General features: G+C 37.5%; 1 protein-coding gene across 9 annotated transcripts in view; it reads right to left on the bottom strand.

The window, feature by feature from the left end:
- Positions 1 to 21,890, bottom strand: part of LOC135100836 (uncharacterized) — a 123,420-nt gene that overhangs the window by 83,700 nt on the left and 17,830 nt on the right. For all 9 annotated transcript variants that reach the window (XR_010268938.1, XR_010268937.1, XR_010268935.1 and 6 more), the window contains exons 5-17: positions 20,573 to 20,668; positions 20,054 to 20,146; positions 19,743 to 19,834; positions 17,733 to 17,801; positions 15,098 to 15,347; positions 13,493 to 13,610; positions 11,964 to 12,165; positions 11,287 to 11,408; positions 10,871 to 11,016; positions 5,529 to 5,709; positions 4,975 to 5,157; positions 2,309 to 2,522; positions 1,913 to 2,123 (exon numbers count right to left, since the gene is read on the bottom strand). Coding sequence is in view for 5 of the 9 variants with exons in the window: in XM_064004272.1 (XP_063860342.1) it covers positions 1,913 to 2,123; positions 2,309 to 2,522; positions 4,975 to 5,157; positions 5,529 to 5,709; positions 10,871 to 11,016; positions 11,287 to 11,408; positions 11,964 to 12,165; positions 13,493 to 13,610; positions 15,098 to 15,347; positions 17,733 to 17,801; positions 19,743 to 19,834; positions 20,054 to 20,146; positions 20,573 to 20,668 (1,977 nt within the window). In the remaining 4 variants the exon portion in view is untranslated. The remainder of the gene's footprint in view (positions 1 to 1,912; positions 2,124 to 2,308; positions 2,523 to 4,974; positions 5,158 to 5,528; positions 5,710 to 10,870; positions 11,017 to 11,286; positions 11,409 to 11,963; positions 12,166 to 13,492; positions 13,611 to 15,097; positions 15,348 to 17,732; positions 17,802 to 19,742; positions 19,835 to 20,053; positions 20,147 to 20,572; positions 20,669 to 21,890) is intronic.

Here is a 21,890-nt window from a genome sequence, read left to right as displayed (position 1 = left end):
ATATGGAATCGACTAGATGAAGCGGCAGTGTATGCAAAGACAGCACATGATATAAGACCATATTAGACACTAAGAGATAAAAAAACAGGACAGCAAGAGCATAGCTCCCCTCCCATACAATACAACTAGGTAAATACAACTAGGTAAATACAGTGTTTGGATGTCATAGTGCTGTAGTGCTGAATACTCCACACACACACACACACACACACACACACACACACACACACACACACACACACACACACACACACACACACACACACAGTGTTTTGAATGTGATGACGCTGTACCACTTAATCACTTGGATACAAGGACAAAACATACACACAGAGTTTCAGATGCGATAGTGCTGCACTGCTGCACTGCTGAATCACTCCAGATGTGAGGACAAAACACACACATACTCATAGTTTTAGATGCAATGCACTGCACTGCCACAATGCTGAATCACTCTGGATGTAAGGACAAATACACACAGTTTTAGATGCAATGGTGCTGCAGCATCAAATGATGCTGGATGTAAGGATAAAACACACACACACACACATAATGTTTTAGATGTGATGGCACTGCACTGCCAAGTCACTCCTGATATAAGGACAAAACACACAAAATTTTAGATGCAGTGTCACTGCACTGGAGCACTGATGAATCACTCCGGATGTAGGGGTAAAACACACACACTTACACAGTTTTAAATGTGATGCTGCTGCACTACCACACTGCTAAATCACACTGGATGTAATGACAGCACACACATACACACACACACACACACACACACACACAATTTATGTAAATGATATGACAGAAGGTGTAGAAAGTTACATGAACCTTTTTGCTGATGACGCTAAGATTATGAGGAAAGTAACAAATGAAGATGACTGCAATGCTTTAAATCAGGACTTAATTAATTATGATTAATGAATGGTCATTGAGGTGGAATATGGAGTTTAATGTTAAAAAATGTAGTGTGATGAGGTTTGGAAAAAGTGTGAAAAGACCAGTTGGCAACTATTACTTAGGGAATGAGGAAATCTCTATAAGATCAGAAGAAAAAGACCTATGAGTAATTATTACTGATAATTTCTCATTTGGGAAGCACATAAACAAAATTATAGGAAAAACATATATTCTGCTGAGAAACTTCAAGATAGCATTCTCCTATATTGATGAAGATATGATAAAAAAAACTGATAACAATGATGATACGTCCGAGATTGGAGCATTAGTGTCGTCGCCAAGTTTGAAAAAGGATACAAGAAAGTTAGAAAGAATCCAGAGAGCTGGAACTAAAATCCCTGCTAGCTTAAGAGAATATAGTTATGAGGAAAGGTTGAAGAGATTGGACCTGACTACACTAGAAAAAAAGGAGGGAAAGAGATGATTTGATAGCAATATATAAAATACTGGAAGGAATGGAAAAGTTGGACAGAGAAGACCTCTTGATACCAGATATGAGAGACACAAGAGGACATGGAAGGAGATTGAGAAGGAGTGTTTGCAGAAGAGACATCAAGAAACATATCTTCCCCCACAGAAGTATAACAGTGTGGAATGAACTTAAGAATGAGACTGTGTGTGCGAAGACAATTCATAAATTTAAAGAAAATCTAGATAAAAGTTGGTATGGAGACGGGACAGCACGAGCCTAGTGTGGCTCTTGTCCTGTATTTCACAACTAGGTAAATACAACTAGGTAAATACACACACACAGGTCTAGACCATGTGGTTGGAATAAACAAATATTTTTCATTTTTTTTCAATACCCCTAGTTCCATGATCCTTAAGTTTAGTGCTATGCCTTTGGAGTGAAACAATCACAAAACTCAAAAGAAAACTGTAATATGTACTATTTATACACTGAAAAAAGGATGGCTTCCTCAACTCAAAACATCTAAATTCTCACCTCCAAAACAATATCATTTATATCTCCATCATCAGACATATCTGTTGAGTCATTGACAAGCCTTGATGAGGTGGAAGGATACACTGATGGCCGCAGGGTACTGGTTCCATAGGCATTAAGGGTTGGCTGCACCTTAACCATGATGTCCTGCACTTTTTCACAAGACACAATAGGGAGCTTCAGTGCCTTATGAGGATTCATTCTAAACCACCTGTTGAAGGGAGAAAGCATATGAGGCTTAAAAATTGCATATGAATTTGAATTAAGTTGCATAAAATGATAAACACAGGAATCAGAGGAATGCTATAGTATTTTTCACTTTTATATCATTTATACTGATTATAAAAGCAACATAAAAAAATTACTTAATTTCAAACACATGCTTTCAACACTCACTCTTTTCCTTCACTTAGAGAGATGTAAAGGTCAGCCAAAACCTCATCAGGAAAGGCAGAATTTTTTACCCACTCGAGCTTCAATCCTCTTCCCATAACTCCATCTTCTCCTATATTATTCTGGAGACCTGGACTTTGGAGTAATGTCACCCATAATATTACATTTTTAGAACTGAATTGCAGAAGGCTGGCCTTTGCAGCTTGTTTGGGAAAATCTGTTGAAAACACAAAAAGAAATTAATAAACTGAAGTTTATACAATTTACTGAGATGCTATCATAACAATATGAAATTTTAACATGATTTCAGATTGACATAACTTTGATATCTTGGCAAATGGTTCCATTTTGGAATAGCTTTATACTATATACATAAGCAGTACAAATCCTATTGTGGATTCCATTCATGATAATAAGGAAGTAAAGATAATGAGTGTGAACCTTATGTTATTTTGGCCAGAGAGAATTCATACATTGACACTATACTCCATTCACTTAAATTAGATTCCTGGTGCCTAGGCGGGTTTGTAAGCTCATAGCTGATTGGCTGCACCATTCTCTCGCTAGTATTCACATAAAGCCAAATTTTGCATGCTTGAGTGAAAAATGTTTCTATATTATATGCCATAACTCACTTCATATACGGGATAGCCAGTTTTGGTTGACATCATCAGACTCAGCAGTGAGTGCAGAATCAACATGTATTGTAAAAACTTGACAAAACAAAAAGGAAAATGGTATTACAATGAGTTGAACTGTGAAGATGTTAAAAAAATGTTTATAAGATGTTTTACTTATGCTGGCTATTTTCAACAGTTAATAATTGAATATCAAAATATATTATTACATTACATAGGAAAAACTCTTGTGAACACGATAGTATGATCAGAATGCAGATAAAACTCCATATATTGAAAACACAGAGTTATTTACAGCAACATGTCACTCACCACAACCATCACGGTGGCATGACACTTGGCGTGATGGTTGCTGATAGGGGAGGGTCCTGGGCAGGGGGTATGGAGCAGCAGTGACACTGTGAGAACCTTTCAGAATTGTGTGTGTGTATATATATATATATATATATATATAGAGAGAGAGAGAGAGAGAGAGAGAGAGAGAGAGAGAGAGAGAGAGAGAGAGAGAGAGAGAGAGAGAGAGAGAGAGAGAGAGAGAGAGAGAGAGAGAGAGAGAGAGAGAGAGAGAGAGAGAGAGAGAGAGAGAGAAATAGGTATGCATTTATGGGTAGGCTGAGACTGAAAGATTGTTAGGCAAAATTTATCTCACAACACGTCAGCTTTCATGAATTAATTCAATTCAAACTTGTAATAAAAGTTTGTTGAAGAGAAGTGTATTAGAACAGCCTCCATCACATGAAACACCTTTGCTTTTTTGAAGAAAAGTTACATATTTTCATTGTACAATTCTATTGGTAGGCTTTTTATTTTATTTATTTATTTATTTTTTTTTATTTCCCAGTGGAACTTGGCCTCCCTAACCAAATTAGGCTTGACAGAGGACTAAGGCAATATTTTGTTGTAACATAACCCAGCCCCCCTAACCAAATTAGGTTTTAAAGAGGACTAAGGCAATCTTATTGTAACACAATTCAGCTTCCCTATCCAAATTAGGCTTTAAAGAGGACTAAGGCAATCTTTCCCTGTAACATTACAGTACTGTGGAAGAAAAATAATGGGAGAGAAAAAAAAAAAAGAGGACCATTCTTCAGATATAACATTAAGCTAACCATTAATTAATCAACAATTTTGAATAAGTTTATTTTTACCTGTAGCAGGCATAATCCTGCTTAACTTCAGCAATTTTGGGATGTGATATCCTAATGTAAAAGAGGTAGTGTAATCATTATATAATTGCTACCAAAAAAATATGATAATATATGATGTTTTCATCTTTCCAAGTCCTTTCTTTGTCAGTGAACAAGTATTTTACATACAGGTTTCAGTCAGCCATAACTAAGTCACTCACAACTCTGAAAGAGGATATGAAAACCCATAGTCCTTATAAAAAAAAAAAAAAAAAGGATTTTTCATAATCATGAGTACAGTAATTGTGGCTACTATTTATGACTTTTTATAAGTACCGTACCAATTGTTTGGTGTCTAACTTCACTCTGCCTCCACACACCATGCCAAGTGTCACACTGCTGTGATGGTTGTGGTGAGTGACATGTTGCTAAAAATAACACTGTGTTTTAAATGTGTGGAGCTTTATTTGCATTCTAATCACATGATCATGTTCACAAGGTTTTTTTTTTTTTTATGTAATTAACATCTTCCCAGTTCAGCTTGTCATAATACCAGTTTCTTTTTTGTTTTGTCAAATTTTTACAATACATCTTGATGTCAACCAAAACTGGCTATCCTGTATATGAAGTGAGTTATAGCATATAACATAGAAACATTTCTCACTCACGCATGCAAAATGTGGCTTGACATGAGTGATAGCAAGAGAACAGTGTCGCCAATCAGCTGCAAACTTACAAACCCACCTAGGCACCAGGAATCTAGCTTAAGTGAATGGACTATAATATTTGATACAGTCATATCTACTGATCAGATACACAGTACCATTTTAACAATATTAATATGATTATCCATATACACAGTAGGTGATTACCATGATTCAAACAATGCTGCAGAGTGACTCACCAGCTGCTTGCATCCATACTCTCCAGTAATGGGTGTCATTACACATCACATTAATGATGCTCCACAATGAAAATTCTTTTGAAACATCTTCTTCTGTGGTGATTGTAGAAACAACTTTCTTCATCTGAATTGAGGGAGACTCTGGAGCAATAAGCTGCACCACGGTTCTATCAATTCCTGTACCTAAAAGAAAATCAGATTCAAGCTAAATAGAAGCATTCATGATAATTTCACCATAATGAAGTGATTTGATTACTGCGATGTCAAACCAAAGTGCATACCATTTAATGGCTGAAATATTTCAAGACATAAATGATCCAAAAATAATTTTACATCTGAGGAAAAGTGTTATAGAGAGAAGCATATAAAAACAGATTATCAAGTATGCAAATTTATATGAAAAATTTTTAATTTAATCCTTTTACTCATATAGTCCAAAACAAATTAAATCCTCAGCTGTTTGTGTAGAGTAGGAGACAAGTGAAAATTTTTACCACTACAGTACCTGTATTTTTGGGATTTCAGATATTAGCTTATGTTGTTTAGACACTTACCTGCCTCAGTCATATTGATGTAGTCAAGGCCAAACTCATACAGGTTTGGTAGAGGGCGGTATTGAAGGTAATGTGCTGGGGTAATCTCAGAAGTGAGCTCTAAGGGTATCCATGGAGTGCTGTGGTGTCGCCGAAAATACCAGTTTCCATATGCAGATGTGAAATTTGTTATAATGAAGATCTGTGGTATAAAATTGAGCAAATGTAACAGAAAACTTGGTAAAAAAAAAATAAATAAATAAATAAATAAATAAATAAATAAATAAATATATATATATATATATATATATATATATATATATATATATATATATATATATATATATATATATATATATATATATATATATATATACCCAATCTTCATGTTATGAACTAACTGAACTAGAGAATTTTCTGTCTGTATGTGTATATGTATGTACCTAATTGTATTTGCCTAGTTGTGACATACAGGAAAGGAGCCATGTTCATACTGCTCCATTTCTACAGGGTGTAATATAAGTCTCTGTGAATATTGCTAGAGGTGAAAGAACAGGTTATTCTAAGTTGAAAATGTTCTATGCACATGTGCATTTTGAGGTGTTTAAGTATGGTATGAAATTCAAGTATGACCGGGTGACATACAATGGCCAGTCAGGTCAGGAATCCATGGCAGAGAAACACCATGTCCATATACTCCACATTACTGGTGTGGCATTGTTGTAATTTTTTTCTCTCAAAATTATGCAATACAATCTAAATGTATTCGCTGTCAGTGTCTTGGCGTGAAACTGCAAGGGACTGACTATCAATAAGCTGATTTGATGCTATTCTTACTCTTTCCATCTCCCCATCTGGGCAGGCATGGTGCCATGTAGCTTATTATTTTATTCATTGTTAATTACACCCATGTCATCATTGTGTAATGTTTATCAGTAAATCGCCTGTCCATTAATACTTGTCTCATTACAGGATATTGTAAGACCCCAAAACTTGTAGCAATGATGATTGAATAATTCACAATTTCACCATTGGACATTCTCCATCAAAATGTCCTGCCATGAATACCTGGCCAGTCACAACATGGCTAAACAGATCCTCTACATGCATACTAGCATACAAAATTTTCCACTTAGAATAACCTGTAATTTCACCTCTTGCAATATCTGCAGAAACTTGTGTTTTTTTTATATTTTTTATATGTAAGAGAGTCACTGGCCAAGGGAAACAAAAAAGAGAAAAAAAATCCCTCTAATGTGCCAGTCCCAAAAGAGATGTCAAGAGAATCATCGAAAATTGAAGAATAAGTCTCAAAACCTCCCTCTTGAAAGAGTTCAAGTCATAGGAAAGAGGAAATACAGAAGCAGGCAGGGAGTTCCAGAGTTTACCAAAGAAAGGGATAAATGATTGAGAATACTGGTTAACTCTTGCATTAAAGAGGTGGACAGAATAGGAATGAGAGAAAGAAGAAAGACTGGTGCAGCAAGGCTGTGGGAGGAGGGGAGACATGCAGTTACCAAGATCAGAAGAGTAGTTAACATAAAAACAGCAGAAGATAGCACAAGGTGCAACATTGTGTTGATGACAAAGAGGCTGAAAACAGTCAGTTGGAGGAGAGGAGTTGATAAGATGATAAGCTTTTGATTCCATCCCGTCTAAAACAGCAGTATGAGTGGAACCCTCCCCCCATACATGTGAAGCAAAGTCCATACATGGATGGATAAGGGACCTGTACACAGTTAGCAGCTGTGGGAGTGTGAGAAAAACTGGCAGAGATGACTAAGAATGCCTAACTTCATAGAAGCTATTTTAGCTAGAAATGAGAAGTGAAGTTTCCAGTTTAGATTATAAGTAAAAGACAGAATGAGGATGTTCAGTGCAGTTGAGTGTCACTGAAGAAGAGGGGATAGTTGTCTAGAAGGTTGTGTTGAGTTGAAAGATGGAGGAATTGAGTTTGCTCCACCCCAATCAGAAATTTTAGAGAGATCAGAAGTCAGGTGTTCTGTGGGTTCCCTGCATGAACTGTTTATTTCCTGAAGGGTTGGATGTCTATGAAAAGACAGGGAAAAGTGCAGGGTAGTATCATCAATGTAAGAGTGGAAAAGACCAAGAACTTTGGTCTAGAAGATCATTGATGAATAATAGGAAGAAAGTGGGTGACAGGACAGAACCCTGAGGAACATTGTTAATAGATTTAGGAGAAGAACAGTGACCATCTATTAGAGTAGCAAGAGAACAGTTGGAAAGGAAACTTGAGATGAAGTTATAGGGGGATGGATATAAGCTGTAGGAGGGTACTTTGGAAATCAAAGCCTTGTGGCAGACTCTATCAAAAGCTTTTGATATGTCCAAGGCAACAGCAAAAGTATCACCAAAATATCTAAAAGAGGATGGCCAAAACTCAGTAAAGAAAGCCAGAAGATCACCAGTAGAGTGGCTTTCACAGAATCCATACTGGCGATCAGATAGAAGGTTGTTAAGAATCTTCCTGTTGAGGATAGATTCAAAAACTTTAGATAGACAGGAAATTAAAGCAATAGGACAGTAGTTTGAGGGACTAGAACGGACCTTTTAGGAAGAGGTTGAATGTAGGCAAACTTCTGGCAAGAAGGAAAGGTAGATGTTGATAGACAGAGTTGAAAGAGTTTGACCAGACAAGGTGCAAGCACGGAGACACTTTCGGAAAACAATAGAAGGGACCCTATCAGGTTCTAAACCTTCCAAGGGTTTAGGCCAGTGAGGGCATGGAAAACATCACTGTGAAGGATTTTAATGGGTAGCATGAAGTAGTCAAAGGGTGGAGGAGAGGAGGGAACAAGCCCTGAGTCATCCAAGGTAGAGTTTTTAGCAAAGGTTTGAGCAAAGACTTCAGCTTGAGAAATATGAGATGGCAGTGGTGCCATCAGGTTGAAATAAAGGAGGGAAAGATGAAGAAGCAAAGTTATTGGAGATGTTTTTGGCTAGGTGCCAGAAGTCACAAGAGGAGTTAGCTCTTGAAAGATTTTGACATTCTTTTTATCAATGAAGTTTTTGGCTAGTTGGAGAACAGACCAGGCAGAAATATAAAGTGCACTTTATATTTCTGCCTGATTCCAGGCAGAAATATAAAGTGCATGAGATTCAGGTGATGGAAGGCTCAGGTACCCTCTATCATGTATATCATGTATAGCACAAGAACAGGCTGTGTTAAACCAAGGTTTGGAAGGTTTAGGTCAAAAGAGTGAGGAATATAAGCCTCTATGCCAGAAACTATCACCTGTTATGTGCTCAGCACACAGAGAAGAACCTCTGACATGAAAGTAGTAGTCATTCCAAAGAAAATCAGCATAATATTTCCTCAGGTCCCCCAATTACAGAGGCAAAACACCAGAGACACCTCTGCTTTGGGGGAACCTGAGGAAGGATTGAAGTGATAGGACATCATACAGACATGAGATTGTGATTGGAGGAGCTCAATGGAGAAGATAGGGTAACAGCATAAGCAGAAGGATTAGAGGTTAAAAAAAGGTCAAGAATGTTGGGTGTACTCCAAGATGGTCTGGAATACGAGTAGTGTGTTGCACCAGTTGCTCTAGGTCGTGGAGGCTAGTTTACCAGGACAGTCAGTGAAGGGAGAGGAAAGCCAAAGCTGGTGGTGAACAATGAAATCTCCAAGAATGGAGATCTTTGCAAAAGGGAAGAGAGTAAAAATGTGCTCCAGTTTGGAAGTTTAGTAGTCAAAGAATTTCTTACAGACAGAGGAGTTAGTTGAGAGGTATACAGCACAGATAAATTTAGTTTGAGAAGTATTCTGTAGTTGTTGCCAGATGGTGGAAAACTTGGAAGATTCAAGAGCGTGGGCATGAGAGCAGGTTGTTGTTGCACACATAAACACAACATCCAACTTTGGAATGAAAATGAGGATAGAGAAAGGTAGGAAACACAAAAGGGGCTACTGTCAGTTGCCTCAGACACCGGTGTTTCAGTGAGGAAAAGAAGATGAGGTTTAGTAGAGGAGAGGTGGTGTTCTACAGATTGAAAATTAGATCTGAGACTGCAAATGTTGCAGAAGTTAATGAAGTGTCAAGACACTTAGGGTTGATACCAGAAGTGTCTTGACACCCCCCTCAACTTTTTCTTCATTAACTTCTGCAACATCCTGTATACCTGCTAGTATCCAAGTTTCCCTTAATGTCATGAATACTTCCTGCATGGACAACTTTTCCATCCAGAGCTTCCTGATTCCTCTGCAGCTTTCTTCCATATACTCATGGGATCATTTAATTTCACACACATCTTCTCTATGCAGTTATTCAATTCCTTTAATTACTACACACACTGTAAATCTTCTCTCCTTTCCTTCTCATTTCTAAGGTTGAGAGTTCCAGCAAAGACAATCTCTCTTCATAAATCTCTCAAATTAGGTTTGATTGTTGTTCTCTGTTAAGGACCCACCAAAAGTGTGTGGAATATCACCAGACGTTGCCTTGTAGAGTTGCTTCGTGCTTTATTGGAGATCCTGGTGTTATCCTACACCTGTTTCTGTCAAACTATACATATGGCAGCTCATTGGTATTTATAGGGAGCTGTAATATCTATTATGTCTCAGTACTGCCTCAAGCAATGAAGGAAAGAGGTGATAATGTCAGTCTGTCCTCCCTCCCCTTCCATGTTTCTCCCCAATATTTTGCCTTCAAAGTTTCAAGATGCTAAGCAAAAAGGTTAACAACTGAGGAGAAGGTATGTATTCTCACTTTACACAAGGCAAATGCTGGATGGAAAGAAATTTGTGTGAGGACAGGGTGAGCAAAGTCAGCCAGCTTTTAATTAATGAGGCATGCAAAGAACCTTCCCTTTGGTTGCATACCATCCTGCAAACTAGTTCCTGGCCATGCCCACAAAACTACTGTTACTACCACCAAGCTGATTTGCTGGGAATAAAAAAAAAAAAAAAAAAAAAACTTAATTACTTTTTTTATACCCCTTAAATTATCCTGCCTACCTGGCCATTCTGCACACTTTCCATGATTACTGTACTCTTTTCAACTTCCTTATACACTTTTCTTGTGAGGTGACACCACTACTACCACATATTGGAAAGTATCACTCCCAGGTCCCTCTCTATACTGATAATTTAATTTCCCAATCTTGTAATGATACAAAGATCTTATATGCTTATTTTGCAAAACATTTTTTGTTTTATCTTTCTAGAAATAAATTTCATTTGCCATCTACAACTCCATTTCTGTGTCTTATCTAGATACCCTTGCAGTGCTTTGTAGTGTCTGTGTCTGAGTCTGAAATCCCTTTTTCTTCCTAGCATGTAATTTAAGATTAATGATGATGACAAATACTTTCTTTATACAATTCAACATAACCCTCACCACAACAGATCTGTCTCGGAATCCAGAGGCAGCTCTCTTGAAGGTCTCTGACAGCAGCACCTCCTTCCATGTGTTGCTATTATTGCTCAGTGCTGACACCCATTTGATATCTGGCATCATCCATGGAGCTCCACTCATGTAATTATCTTGTAATTGAAGCAAAAATGTAAGTTATACAAAGATAAGTAAGTACATGGCTAATTTTACTCACATGTATGTACTATGTACAAACATTCAATGAGATAAGTATATCCTGGAAAAGTGATGGGTATATGTATGGGCTGAGAACTTGGTTTCTATAAAAACTAATTAATGAAATATAAATCACATATATTTTTCAAGATACTGAAATATCAATATAAAGAAAATTAATCATGAAAAACTAATGATAAGAAAAATAATTTGTGAATACTTACCACTCTTACAAGAACTCCAAATGACACAGTCTGATGAAAGTGAGCAAAGAACGTGCTTAGGGGGACAAACCTTGCCACACTGACTTCCAAGCCGTACACAGGCATTGGAGGCTGGGCAGAACCTGAGGAAACAAAAGGCTATATCTTCCACCCCCAAAACAATACCAAGTCTTATTCTGATATTTTTAATCAAAATGATATCTCTCTGAAAGCTTACATCAGGCAATGTGCAGAAAACAATATATAGTAAAACAACAAGTAATCTAGATGCAATTTACAGGGATTTGAAGAAAATAGAGAATGTAGTAGCTAAAAAGATCTATTTGCAAGAGACTTGTGATGTACATGAGATTATAAAAAATAGGTAAATAAATAAAAATAAAAATAAATTGAAAAGGACTTTTACATTAGAGCTAAAAAGATATATATGGCATTTCATAAATAAAACAAAATAAAATAAAATAAAATAAAATAAAATAAATAAATCGACATAAAAATCTGATCATCTAAATATACCCGTAAAAGTTATTCATGTAGGAAATATTTATGAACTGAAAGACAAGAAAGATAATATTCAATATAGAGACAGTACAGAATGATCATAGCTCTATTCAGTTATGTCAAAATAAATAAACAAATAAAAACAAGTAGATAATAAATGAGTCAATAAAGCTTACAATGTGCCAATAGGACAGGTTGCAACTCCATCATGGGACCTGCATTTCCCTCCACAACAGACAGAGGCCTGTGGACACTCATTTGGGTTTGTGCATCTTAAAGCAGTGTCATGTTTGGGCTTGTCTAACTGCTGACAAGTTCTGTTAAGGGCACTGGGATCTGGTTCACCAACAGTATTCATGCACTGAAAATGCCATGTTTCTGTTGGAGTCAAATAAGAACATAATTAATGTTAAAATGTTAAAATCTTGAAAACTTTTGTCCTCCCTCTTTCCTTTCCAGCCTCAAAAAAAAAAAAAAAAAAAAAAAAAAAAAAAAAAAAAAGCTTATTTATTCCCTCCTATCAATGACTATTTGCCAGGCTCACTTTCCCATCAAAAGAAACAGCAAAGACAGATCTCCATACATACATTTCTTCACATCTTTGTCTCTATGCCTATATGGGATATAAAGGACTGGTCCTTATTGCCAGACTGGATGAGGATTAGTTGTGCATTACATATGGCAAAATCCACAAATTTTGGCAGAAGAATACCGTTTCTTAAAACCTAACTACATCCATATGCAGTACATTTCTTCCTTTCATAACCATTGCAAATGATTCTATGAGACACCTTTTACAATTGTATGTTAAGTGCAAAAAAATATGATCTACACAACCACTTTTACTTTAAAATTCATCCTATTTCTCAGTAACCTTCCACAAAGTCACTTTCACCCAGAGACTTTTTCCTGACGCAGTAAATAAATTTATCTATCTACATTGATTACACTCATCTTTATAACCTTTACCATTATGCAGAGGTACAATTAATAACTTCCTCCATTTTTCTGGTACTTCTTGCCTCCATGCAAGGTCAGGGACATCAATTCTACAACAGTGTCAACACCATACTTCAATATTTCAATCTAATTTCACTCATATTTGTAGCTTTGATACACTTTAACCTGACTGCTGCTTTCTCTACATCCTTCCAACCAAAGTCTCTCTGCATAAATATTTACTCTCCACCTGTTTTCATGCCAATTATAAACACAATTATGTGCCATACTATCTTTTCATTCACTAAATTGTCAAAATGCCTTTTCCATGCACCTTTTACCCTTTAACTCCTTCTTCTTCATAAGCTCTGTCCTCTTCATTCTCACACTGGCATGCTTTCCTCTTTATCCACACTTTCTCTCCTCCCCTCTTTCTCTCTAACTTTCTTCCAAAATAAATGGAATTTTGGAATTCTTCCAAAATAAATGGAAGGAAGCGAGAGAGAGAGAGAGAGAGAGAGAGAGAGAGAGAGAGAGAGAGAGAGAGAGAGAGAGAGAGAGAGAGAGAGAGAGAGAGAGAGAGAGAGAGAGAATCTTATATTGAATCAAACATCTATTGCATTCTAAAGTAAATTGTTATGATAAAAAAAAACAGTCCTGCTTACATGAATCCACAACATATAAAAAAGGAACACAATCCTCAGTAATTAAAAGTAATATATGACAGTGAAAGAAAATGTAGAAAATACTTGAAGAAAAACCTTACCTGGGTCTGGGCAGCATGACAAACCACTGGAACAATGATCACTTGTGATGCACGTAGAATAAGCAAAGCTGTCTTTGCGGGACTCATTGCTCATTGGGCAAGACCAACTAGGAGTATCCTGAAAGACAGTATTCATATAAATATTTACACATAAATGCAGATAGCTTATGTGAGTACCCCTTTTCTGCAGTTTGTTTTTATCACCATAATAAACCTCAGACTCAGTCCATGACCTGAATCTTACAGACATTATGATGTAAAACACATATGCTATTTTAATGACTCTTTCTGTCTGACATGTGGAGTTAGATTGAAAAAAAAAAATCAATGACTCTTTCTGTCTGACATGTGGAGTTAGATTGAAAAAAAAAATCTGACTCCAACTGCAACTCCAGTAAGTTTTAAGGTTGCAAATCTGACTCAAACAGCATCACATTACTTTTTTCCCAACATTCATCTTCTGTTTTCATCTTCTTCAATGACACTCAACTGTTCCCCTCCTCTATACTGAGTATCCTTGGTCTGTTCTTAACTAATAACCTAAACTGTAGACTTCACATCTTGTCTCTTGCTAAAACAACTCCTATGAAGTTTATTGTTCTGTGCTCTTACCCTACCAACTACCAACTCTGTATAGGGGGCCTTGTCCGTCCATGTACAGAGAACACTTCACATATATGGGGAGTTCACACACACTGCTCTCTTGAATAGTGTGTAGTCAAAAGGATTTCATCTTACTAATTTCTCTCTCTCTCTACACCAATTGGTTCCATCTCTTCCTATCTTGTATCATAGCTTTCATGTTAACTACTCTTCTGATCTTGTTAACTGAATATCTTCCTTACTCCCATGGCCTCACTCCACAAGGCTTTCTACTTTACTTCTATTTTGTCCACCTCTCTAGACCTAACCAGTATTCTCATTCATCCCTTTAACTGGTAAATTCTGGAGTATCCTCCTTGCTTCTGAATTTCCTCCTAACTTTGACTTTACCACTTTCAAGAGGGAGGTTTTAAGATGCTTCTCAAGAGCTTTCTGGATATTCCTTTGGGCTCATTAGGAACTGGCACCTTCAGTGGACACTGCCCCCCCGTTTTTTTTTTTTTTTTTTTTTTGGTATTTTCTGTTGCCCTTGGCCAGATCCCCTTATAAATAAAAAAAATAGATTTACACCTCATCCTCTACAAGATTGGGAATGTGATTTTTTGCATACCTTACTGTTTTTTAAGAAACTTTATCTCTCCAAGTTTTCATGGGAAATTCATAGTTTTCAAAAGAGACAAGGGCACTTCCCCCAAAAAAATTCCCTAGACCTGATCCCGTAGGGCAGGTTAGGTTAGATTATTATCCCCAATGGGGGTCAAGAAATGCACAACCCCCCTGGCTAGGTTAGGTTAGATTTGTATCCCTGGAGGGGGGCCAGGGCAACACAACCCCTCAACTAGGTTAGGGGATTATGGTGTAAGCATAAAAATTTACCAAAAAAAAAGAAAAAAAAACTATGTAAATGATGAACCACTCAAGTTCTGAAAACTTATAAAAAGCACAACCTTTCAAAAAATAAGTTAGGACCACATGTATTTGCTTTAGAGATGTGAAACTTACTTCATACATCACTGGGTCTGGGACACAGGTGCCTTCAGTAAGGTGATACACTGTACCAGCTGGACAAGAGATTTTTTTTCTTTCTCTTGCAGGGTCAGGGACACACTTGCTACTAGAAAGGGAGAAAACACTACCAGAAGGGCAAGCTTGTTTCTCTCCGCCAAGTGTTTGGCTGTTCTCTGAGTCTGGTACACAGGTGCCACTTGGGATTGAGAAGGTGGTGCCATGTGGACAGGATAACAGTGGTTTCCTGAAACAAACATAATGAATCTCATTACTACAAAAATTACTTAACTAGTTGAAACATCATATCAGTACTGTATACATACCATTCAACACTGCCCACGAGGTTTCTGATATACAAGTAAAATTATTCCTATTTTGAATTCTTCTTGCTATAAAACTTCTTCATTAACAGAAAGTGTCAAAATGTTTCAAGATCTAATTCCCCTCATGACTTCTGGCGTCTGGCCAAAAATATCCCCAATAACTTTGCTCCTTCTTTCCCTCCTTTATTTCAACTAGATGGCACCACTGCTATCACATCTATTTCTAAAGCTGAACTCTTCGCTCAAACCTTTGCTAAAAACTCTATCTTGGATGATTCTGGGCTTGTTCCTCCCTCTCCTCCACCCTCTCACTACTTCATGCTACCTATTAAAATTCTTTGCAATGATGTTTTCCATGCCCTTGCTGGCCTAAACCCACGAAAGGCTTATGGACCTGATGGGGTCCCTCCTTTTGTTCTCTGAAACTGTGCCCCTGTGCTTACACCTTGCCTAGTCAAACTCTTTCAGCTCTGTCTGTCAACATCTGCCTTTACTTCTTGCTGGAAGTTTACCTACATTCCTAAAAAGGGTGACTGTTCTAATCCCTCAAACTACCATCCTATTGCTTTGATTTCCTGCCTATCTAAAGTTTTTGAATCTATCCTCAACAGGAAGATTCTTAAACATCCATCACTTCACAGTCTTCTATCTGATCGCCAGTATGGGTTCCGTCAAAGCCGCTCCACTGGTGATCTGGCTTTCCTTACTGAGTCCTGGTCATCCTCTTTTAGAGATTTTGGTGAAACTTTTGCTATTGTCTTGGACATATCAAAAGCTTTTGATAGAGTCTGGCACAAAGCTTTGATTTTCAAACTACTCTCCTATGGCTTCTATCCTTCTCTCTGTAACTTTATCTCAAGTTTCCTTTCTGACCGTTCAATTGCTGCTGTGGTAGACAGTCACTGTTCTTCTCCTAAATCTATTAACAGTGGTGTTCCTCAGGGTTCTGTCCTGTCACCCACTCTCTTCTTATTATTCATTAATGATCTTCTAAACCAAATTTCTTGTCCTATCCACTCCTACGCTGATGATACCACCCTGCACTTCTCCATGTCTTTTCATAGATGTCCAACCCTTCAGGAAGTAAATGTTTCACGCAGGGAAGCCACAGAATGCTTGACTTCTGATCTTTCTAAAATTTCTGATTGGGGAAGAGCAAACTTGGTATTGTTAAATGCCTCAAAAACTCAATTCCTCCATCTATCAACTCGACACAACCTTCCAGGCAACTATCCCCTCCTATTCAATGACACTCAACTGTTCCCCTCTTCTACACTGAACATCCTTGGTCTGTCCTTTACTTTTAATCTTAACTGGAAATTTCACATCTCATCTCTAGCTAAAACAGCTTCTACGAAGTTAGGTGTTCTGAGACGTCTCCGCCAATTTTTCTCACCCCCCCAGTTGCTAACTCTGTACAAGGGCCTTATCCGTCCATGTATGGAGTATGCTTCACATGTCTGGGGGGGTTCCTTTCATACTGCTCTTCTAGACAGGGTGGAATCAAAAGCTTTTCGTCTCATCAACTCCTCTCTTCTAACTGACTGTCTTCAACCTCTTTCTCATCGCCGCAATGTTGCATTTCAGGCTGTCTTCTACCGCTATTTTCATGCTAACTGCTCTTCTGATCTTGCTAACTGCATGCCTCCCCTCTTCCCTCGGCCTCGCTGCACAAGATTTCTTTCTCTCACCCCTAATCTGTCCACCTCTCTAATGCGAGAGTTAACCAGTATTCTCATTCATTCATCCCTTTCTCTGGTAAACTCTGGAACTCCCTGCCTGCTTCTGTTTTTCCACCTCCCTATGAATTGAATTCCTTCAGTAGGGAAGTTTCAAGACACTTATCCTTTAATTTTTGACTACCGCTTTGGACCCTTTTATGGGACTGGCATTTCAGTGGGCAATTCTATTTTTTTTTTTTTTATTGGATTTTTGTTGCCCTTGGCCAGTGTTTCTCCTACATAAAAAAAAAAAAAAGCTTGTGTCGGCTTGTCTGTGAAGATGGTTCTTGGAACTTCTTTTACAGTGGTCAAGGCAGAATAGTCTCCACTTAGTACTCCTGTCTATATACTTTTTCCTTACACACTCCATGCATCTCCTACATTTTAGTCACTGATGCTACACAATTAAGTACCTATGTACTCGGTTTCGTACGTCAACCACATATATTACCTACTTGCACCATTTCTAACATCGTGTCCTTTCATTAAATGTGTGTAAGTGTGTGTGTGTGTGCGTTACCAGACGCTGTAATCAAAATTTCCCAAACATGTATACAAACACCTACGAAACAACACCTGCCTTACCTCACACCTGAATCACTGCAACCTCTGCTTCTGGCCACACACTCTCCTCTTTGAGCACAGTATATGTACCTGCAAATTAAGAAAGAAAAAAAAATCATAAGCACCTTTTCATTAAAAAGTGTTATATGTAATTTATAAAGAAATGTTTTTAGACCAATCACTCTTGGCCACTTCTCTTCCGCGTTGAAACCCACCGTATTAGAACCACTATTCGCCGCTGCAAAATTAGAACTTTCTATAATGGTCAAAATTCAAAGATCATGCACCGTACGCACTCTTCCAATAATAAATACGAAGAATGACATACGATTTGTAAACCATCTTATCATTTCTGTTTTGAAGTCGCGAGTTCACACTGGACGCATCAGAGGTCTTTTTCTCCGTATTCTTAAACGTAAGTTATCAAAGGCAACATATGAATATTCGGTTTTCATGGGAGTTTACTAATTGATGATGCAGAACTCTAGTTAAACTACTATCATAATCATCAAAACTTCCTTGAAAATCCATATAACTTCCACTACAGCCTTCAGCTGTCAAAAGTAATCGTGGTAACATTCCCGCACATTTGAGAATGTGATCGCAGCTGATCCACAACTTTGGATTAAAGGTTTATTCTGTAGTAGCAAGAAGGAAAAAAAAAGTTTCCTATTAAACTCCCTCCACCACTTAAACACCAATAAATCCACGAAGCAGACATTCCAGCAGGTTATAAAACATGTCAAAAATTTTAGAACGTTACCGGAGACCAAGCTTTCATACGAAACAGGACTTTCCAGAGGAATCAATTGGAACATTTCTGAGAGATGATCCTTAACACTAGCATTTAATAAAGAGGTGAGCGTTAGCGTTTTCCCTCTTGTACGTCAGTGACACTCTACCCTTTTGTTTTAAGGTTAATTAAGGAGTGTGGGAAGACCAGTAGTATATGTTGCCTCCGGGTAGGTTTATAATGGGATAGAGGGCTGGTTTTTGACGGACATGGACGCTCCCAGCAACATAGCTAACAATGGTGTGTGTGTGTATATTCACTGTAGTCTTATATTCACTGTACAGTCTGCTGCTGGTCTCTCTCGAGACAGCCGGCCTCCCCCTATGGAAAGAGCTCAGAGCTCATACTGACCAATCTTTGGGTTGGACCGAGACCACTCACACATAACACACCGGGACAACGAGGTCACAACTCCTCGACTTACTCGTACATGCCGTACCTACTCACTGCTAGGTTAACAGGGCTACACGTGAAAGGATAATCTCCGTCTGCTCCAGGGGAACGAACCCTAGCCCCTCGGTTGTGAGCCGAGTGCGCTAACCACTACGCTAGCGTAGTGTGTGTGTGTGTGTGTGTGTGTTCATATGATAGCACTTAAACAATAAATGAATAAATGGATAAGAAATTTTTTGATTAACGTGGAGAACGAACATTCTCTCTCTCTCTCTCTCTCTCTCTCTCTCTCTCTCTCTCTCTCTCTCTCTCTCTCTCTCTCTCTCTCTCTCATGTGCATGAAATTTAAGAAAAAAAGAAAAAAAACAATAAAGGTAATACAGGCATTAATCATACAGAAGCCAATTATCTATGACTGTGAGACAATATTATATGGCTGGCTGAGATCGGAACACTGTCTGTCCTCCATTCATATCCCATCCCAAGACCGACGGTTATCAAAACGTCTCCACAACCCTGCTGAAGCTAAACAAATCGCACCAGACACATCCAAAATTGACTCCACACCCTTGCTCACCTGTTCATATACTTACTATATGATGCCTAAATACGAAATACGTAACGTAATTATTAATAAAGGAAAACACAAAAAGACGAAGCCAATGCAAATATAAGTACTATGGTTACAACTAACATTACAAGTAGATTGAACTCAAAGCATGAAACTAAATACAAGGAGACATTATGGTAGAGGGAACAAAGGAAAAGGAACAACGATAGTTTACCACGTTCAATACATAATTATTCAGCTTGAATTAGATCATGAAATATATCGTAATACTCACTCTCGGGGGCAAATCCTTGCCATAGTCTCTGGGGGGCGGCTGCTGCATCCTCCTGCCACCTCACAGGTTCGGCTGGCCAGACAGAAGACAGGCTGCCACAAGAAGGAAAATTGAAGGCAACCGTGAAAGCCTTTGTAAGTACTGCATTACAGTTATTTTTTGGTTAATATCATAGAACTGCATATATTTCTTCTATCACAGGAATTCCCTCACTGAAAATCTTGTTACACTTTCATTGTGATGACCACGCTAGGAAAATGAAATGAAAAGGCAAGAAATAGTGACAATACACATGTAGGAGAGATTCATACTTTGTGTGGAGGACAGATCTCTCCTCCACGGGCTCCGAGACTTTCGCTACACGCCCAGGGCTCCTCGCACTTTCCCGTAGCCAGACACAGGGGCTTCAAGAGAGAGAGAGGAAGGATATTAATTCTAATACCTATATGTACGTGTAACTTTACTAGAATGACTGAGAGCAGGGAGCTAAGTTCATAGGTAAATGCAAACTATACATGTATACAAAAAAAAAAAGAATCAAGACAAATGAATAAAAAATAAATACAAAAAAAAAATAAAAAAAAAAAATAAATAAATAAATAAATATAAATATATATATATATATATATATATATATATATATATATATATATATATATATATATATATATATATATATATATATATATATATATATATATATATATATATATATATATATATATATATATATATATATATATATATATATATATAATATAAAAAGGCGAGGTAAATGTCATCGCTGAGTCCTATAAGCAATGTGACTCTAAAGGTGGGCCACCACTCACCTTTCCCGGCGGACAGGTGAAGGCTGCCTCCTCTATGACATTCGCACCAAAACATTCCCTCTCCGTCACGCATCGTTTCAAAGAAGGGCAGAATACCTGTAGGAAACGACAAGAAAATAATAGTGACATTAACATAACTATTTAACCACACTGTTGGCTGGAGAAACGCGAGTCTTCTTGGGCACGAAATTTGTTATAAAAGAATAGGTAAAATATCTCAAGTTGGACGTTTTAGAAAGATGAAAGCAATCTACTTTAGGTTTTGAAATGTCAGAATGAATTTCGTAATTATCATAAAAAATGACAGTAGGTTTAAGGATAAATATAAGCTTTAAAAGAAGATAAACAGGAATTGGTTATGAATAAGGAAGAGATGGATGAGTGGAACATGCTTAGTGATATGGAAGTTCCGCTACGACAGGAACTTTTAAGAGAAGGTTACATGAATAATGAGTGTGCGGTATGGCATTAGATAAAGAGTAGCTGCCTTGTGGCATTCTGTTCACTAACCACCCTTTTTGCGAACTCCAAATATTCTTATGTTCTGATATTATGAGAGAGAGAGAGAGAGAGAGAGAGAGAGAGAGAGAGAGAGAGAGAGAGAGAGAGAGAGAGAGAGAGAGAGAGAGAGTTCTAAATCTCATGATAATGGGTTTGCCAAAGTTAGAACGTTAGGTAGTATAGCACTGAGCAGGCTGCGACTATTTATATTTATCGTAGCGCAGCTCTGCCTGGTTTTTAGTCATGTGAAGACTGCCGGGTTTCGGAATTGACCACGAAGCTGAGGACAAGTCACGCGAGACGGAGCTTAGTAATTTCACGCCATTTCTGTATTTTTTTATTCATTTAAACTAGTAACAAGTGGTACAAAATTGCCAGAGGTCTAAGACTATGATATATATGTATAGTTCCAGGCAACCATTAGACATAATAAATACAAAAAGTAGATATTTGTAATAAGAAAGTAAATATAATAATAATAATACATAATATTAATAATAATTATAATACTATACTTATACTCATACAAATAATAACAATAATAGTGGTAACAGTAATGATAATTTTAATAATAATATTAATGACTGCACACAAGAACACTGTTTTTCCACTTTCACTTTAACTTTAACCATAAAATCGTTTTATTTACTCTCAAGTAATTATCTTCTTTCCTCACGCCACCTGCTGGTAATGTTGGGTCATGCATTCCATCGAATTACACGCTCCTATGCCGTGCTATTAGTTAATATTCCACAGTAATTCATGCGTCTCTCTCTCGCTCTCTCTCTCTCTCTCTCTCTCTCTCTCTCTCTCTCTC

Source organism: Scylla paramamosain, chromosome 5 (assembly GCF_035594125.1).
Source record: "Scylla paramamosain isolate STU-SP2022 chromosome 5, ASM3559412v1, whole genome shotgun sequence".
NCBI classification, from domain to species: domain Eukaryota; kingdom Metazoa; phylum Arthropoda; class Malacostraca; order Decapoda; family Portunidae; genus Scylla; species Scylla paramamosain.
Note: the sequence above shows the minus strand (reverse complement) of the source record. Positions and strands in the feature narration are given on the sequence as shown.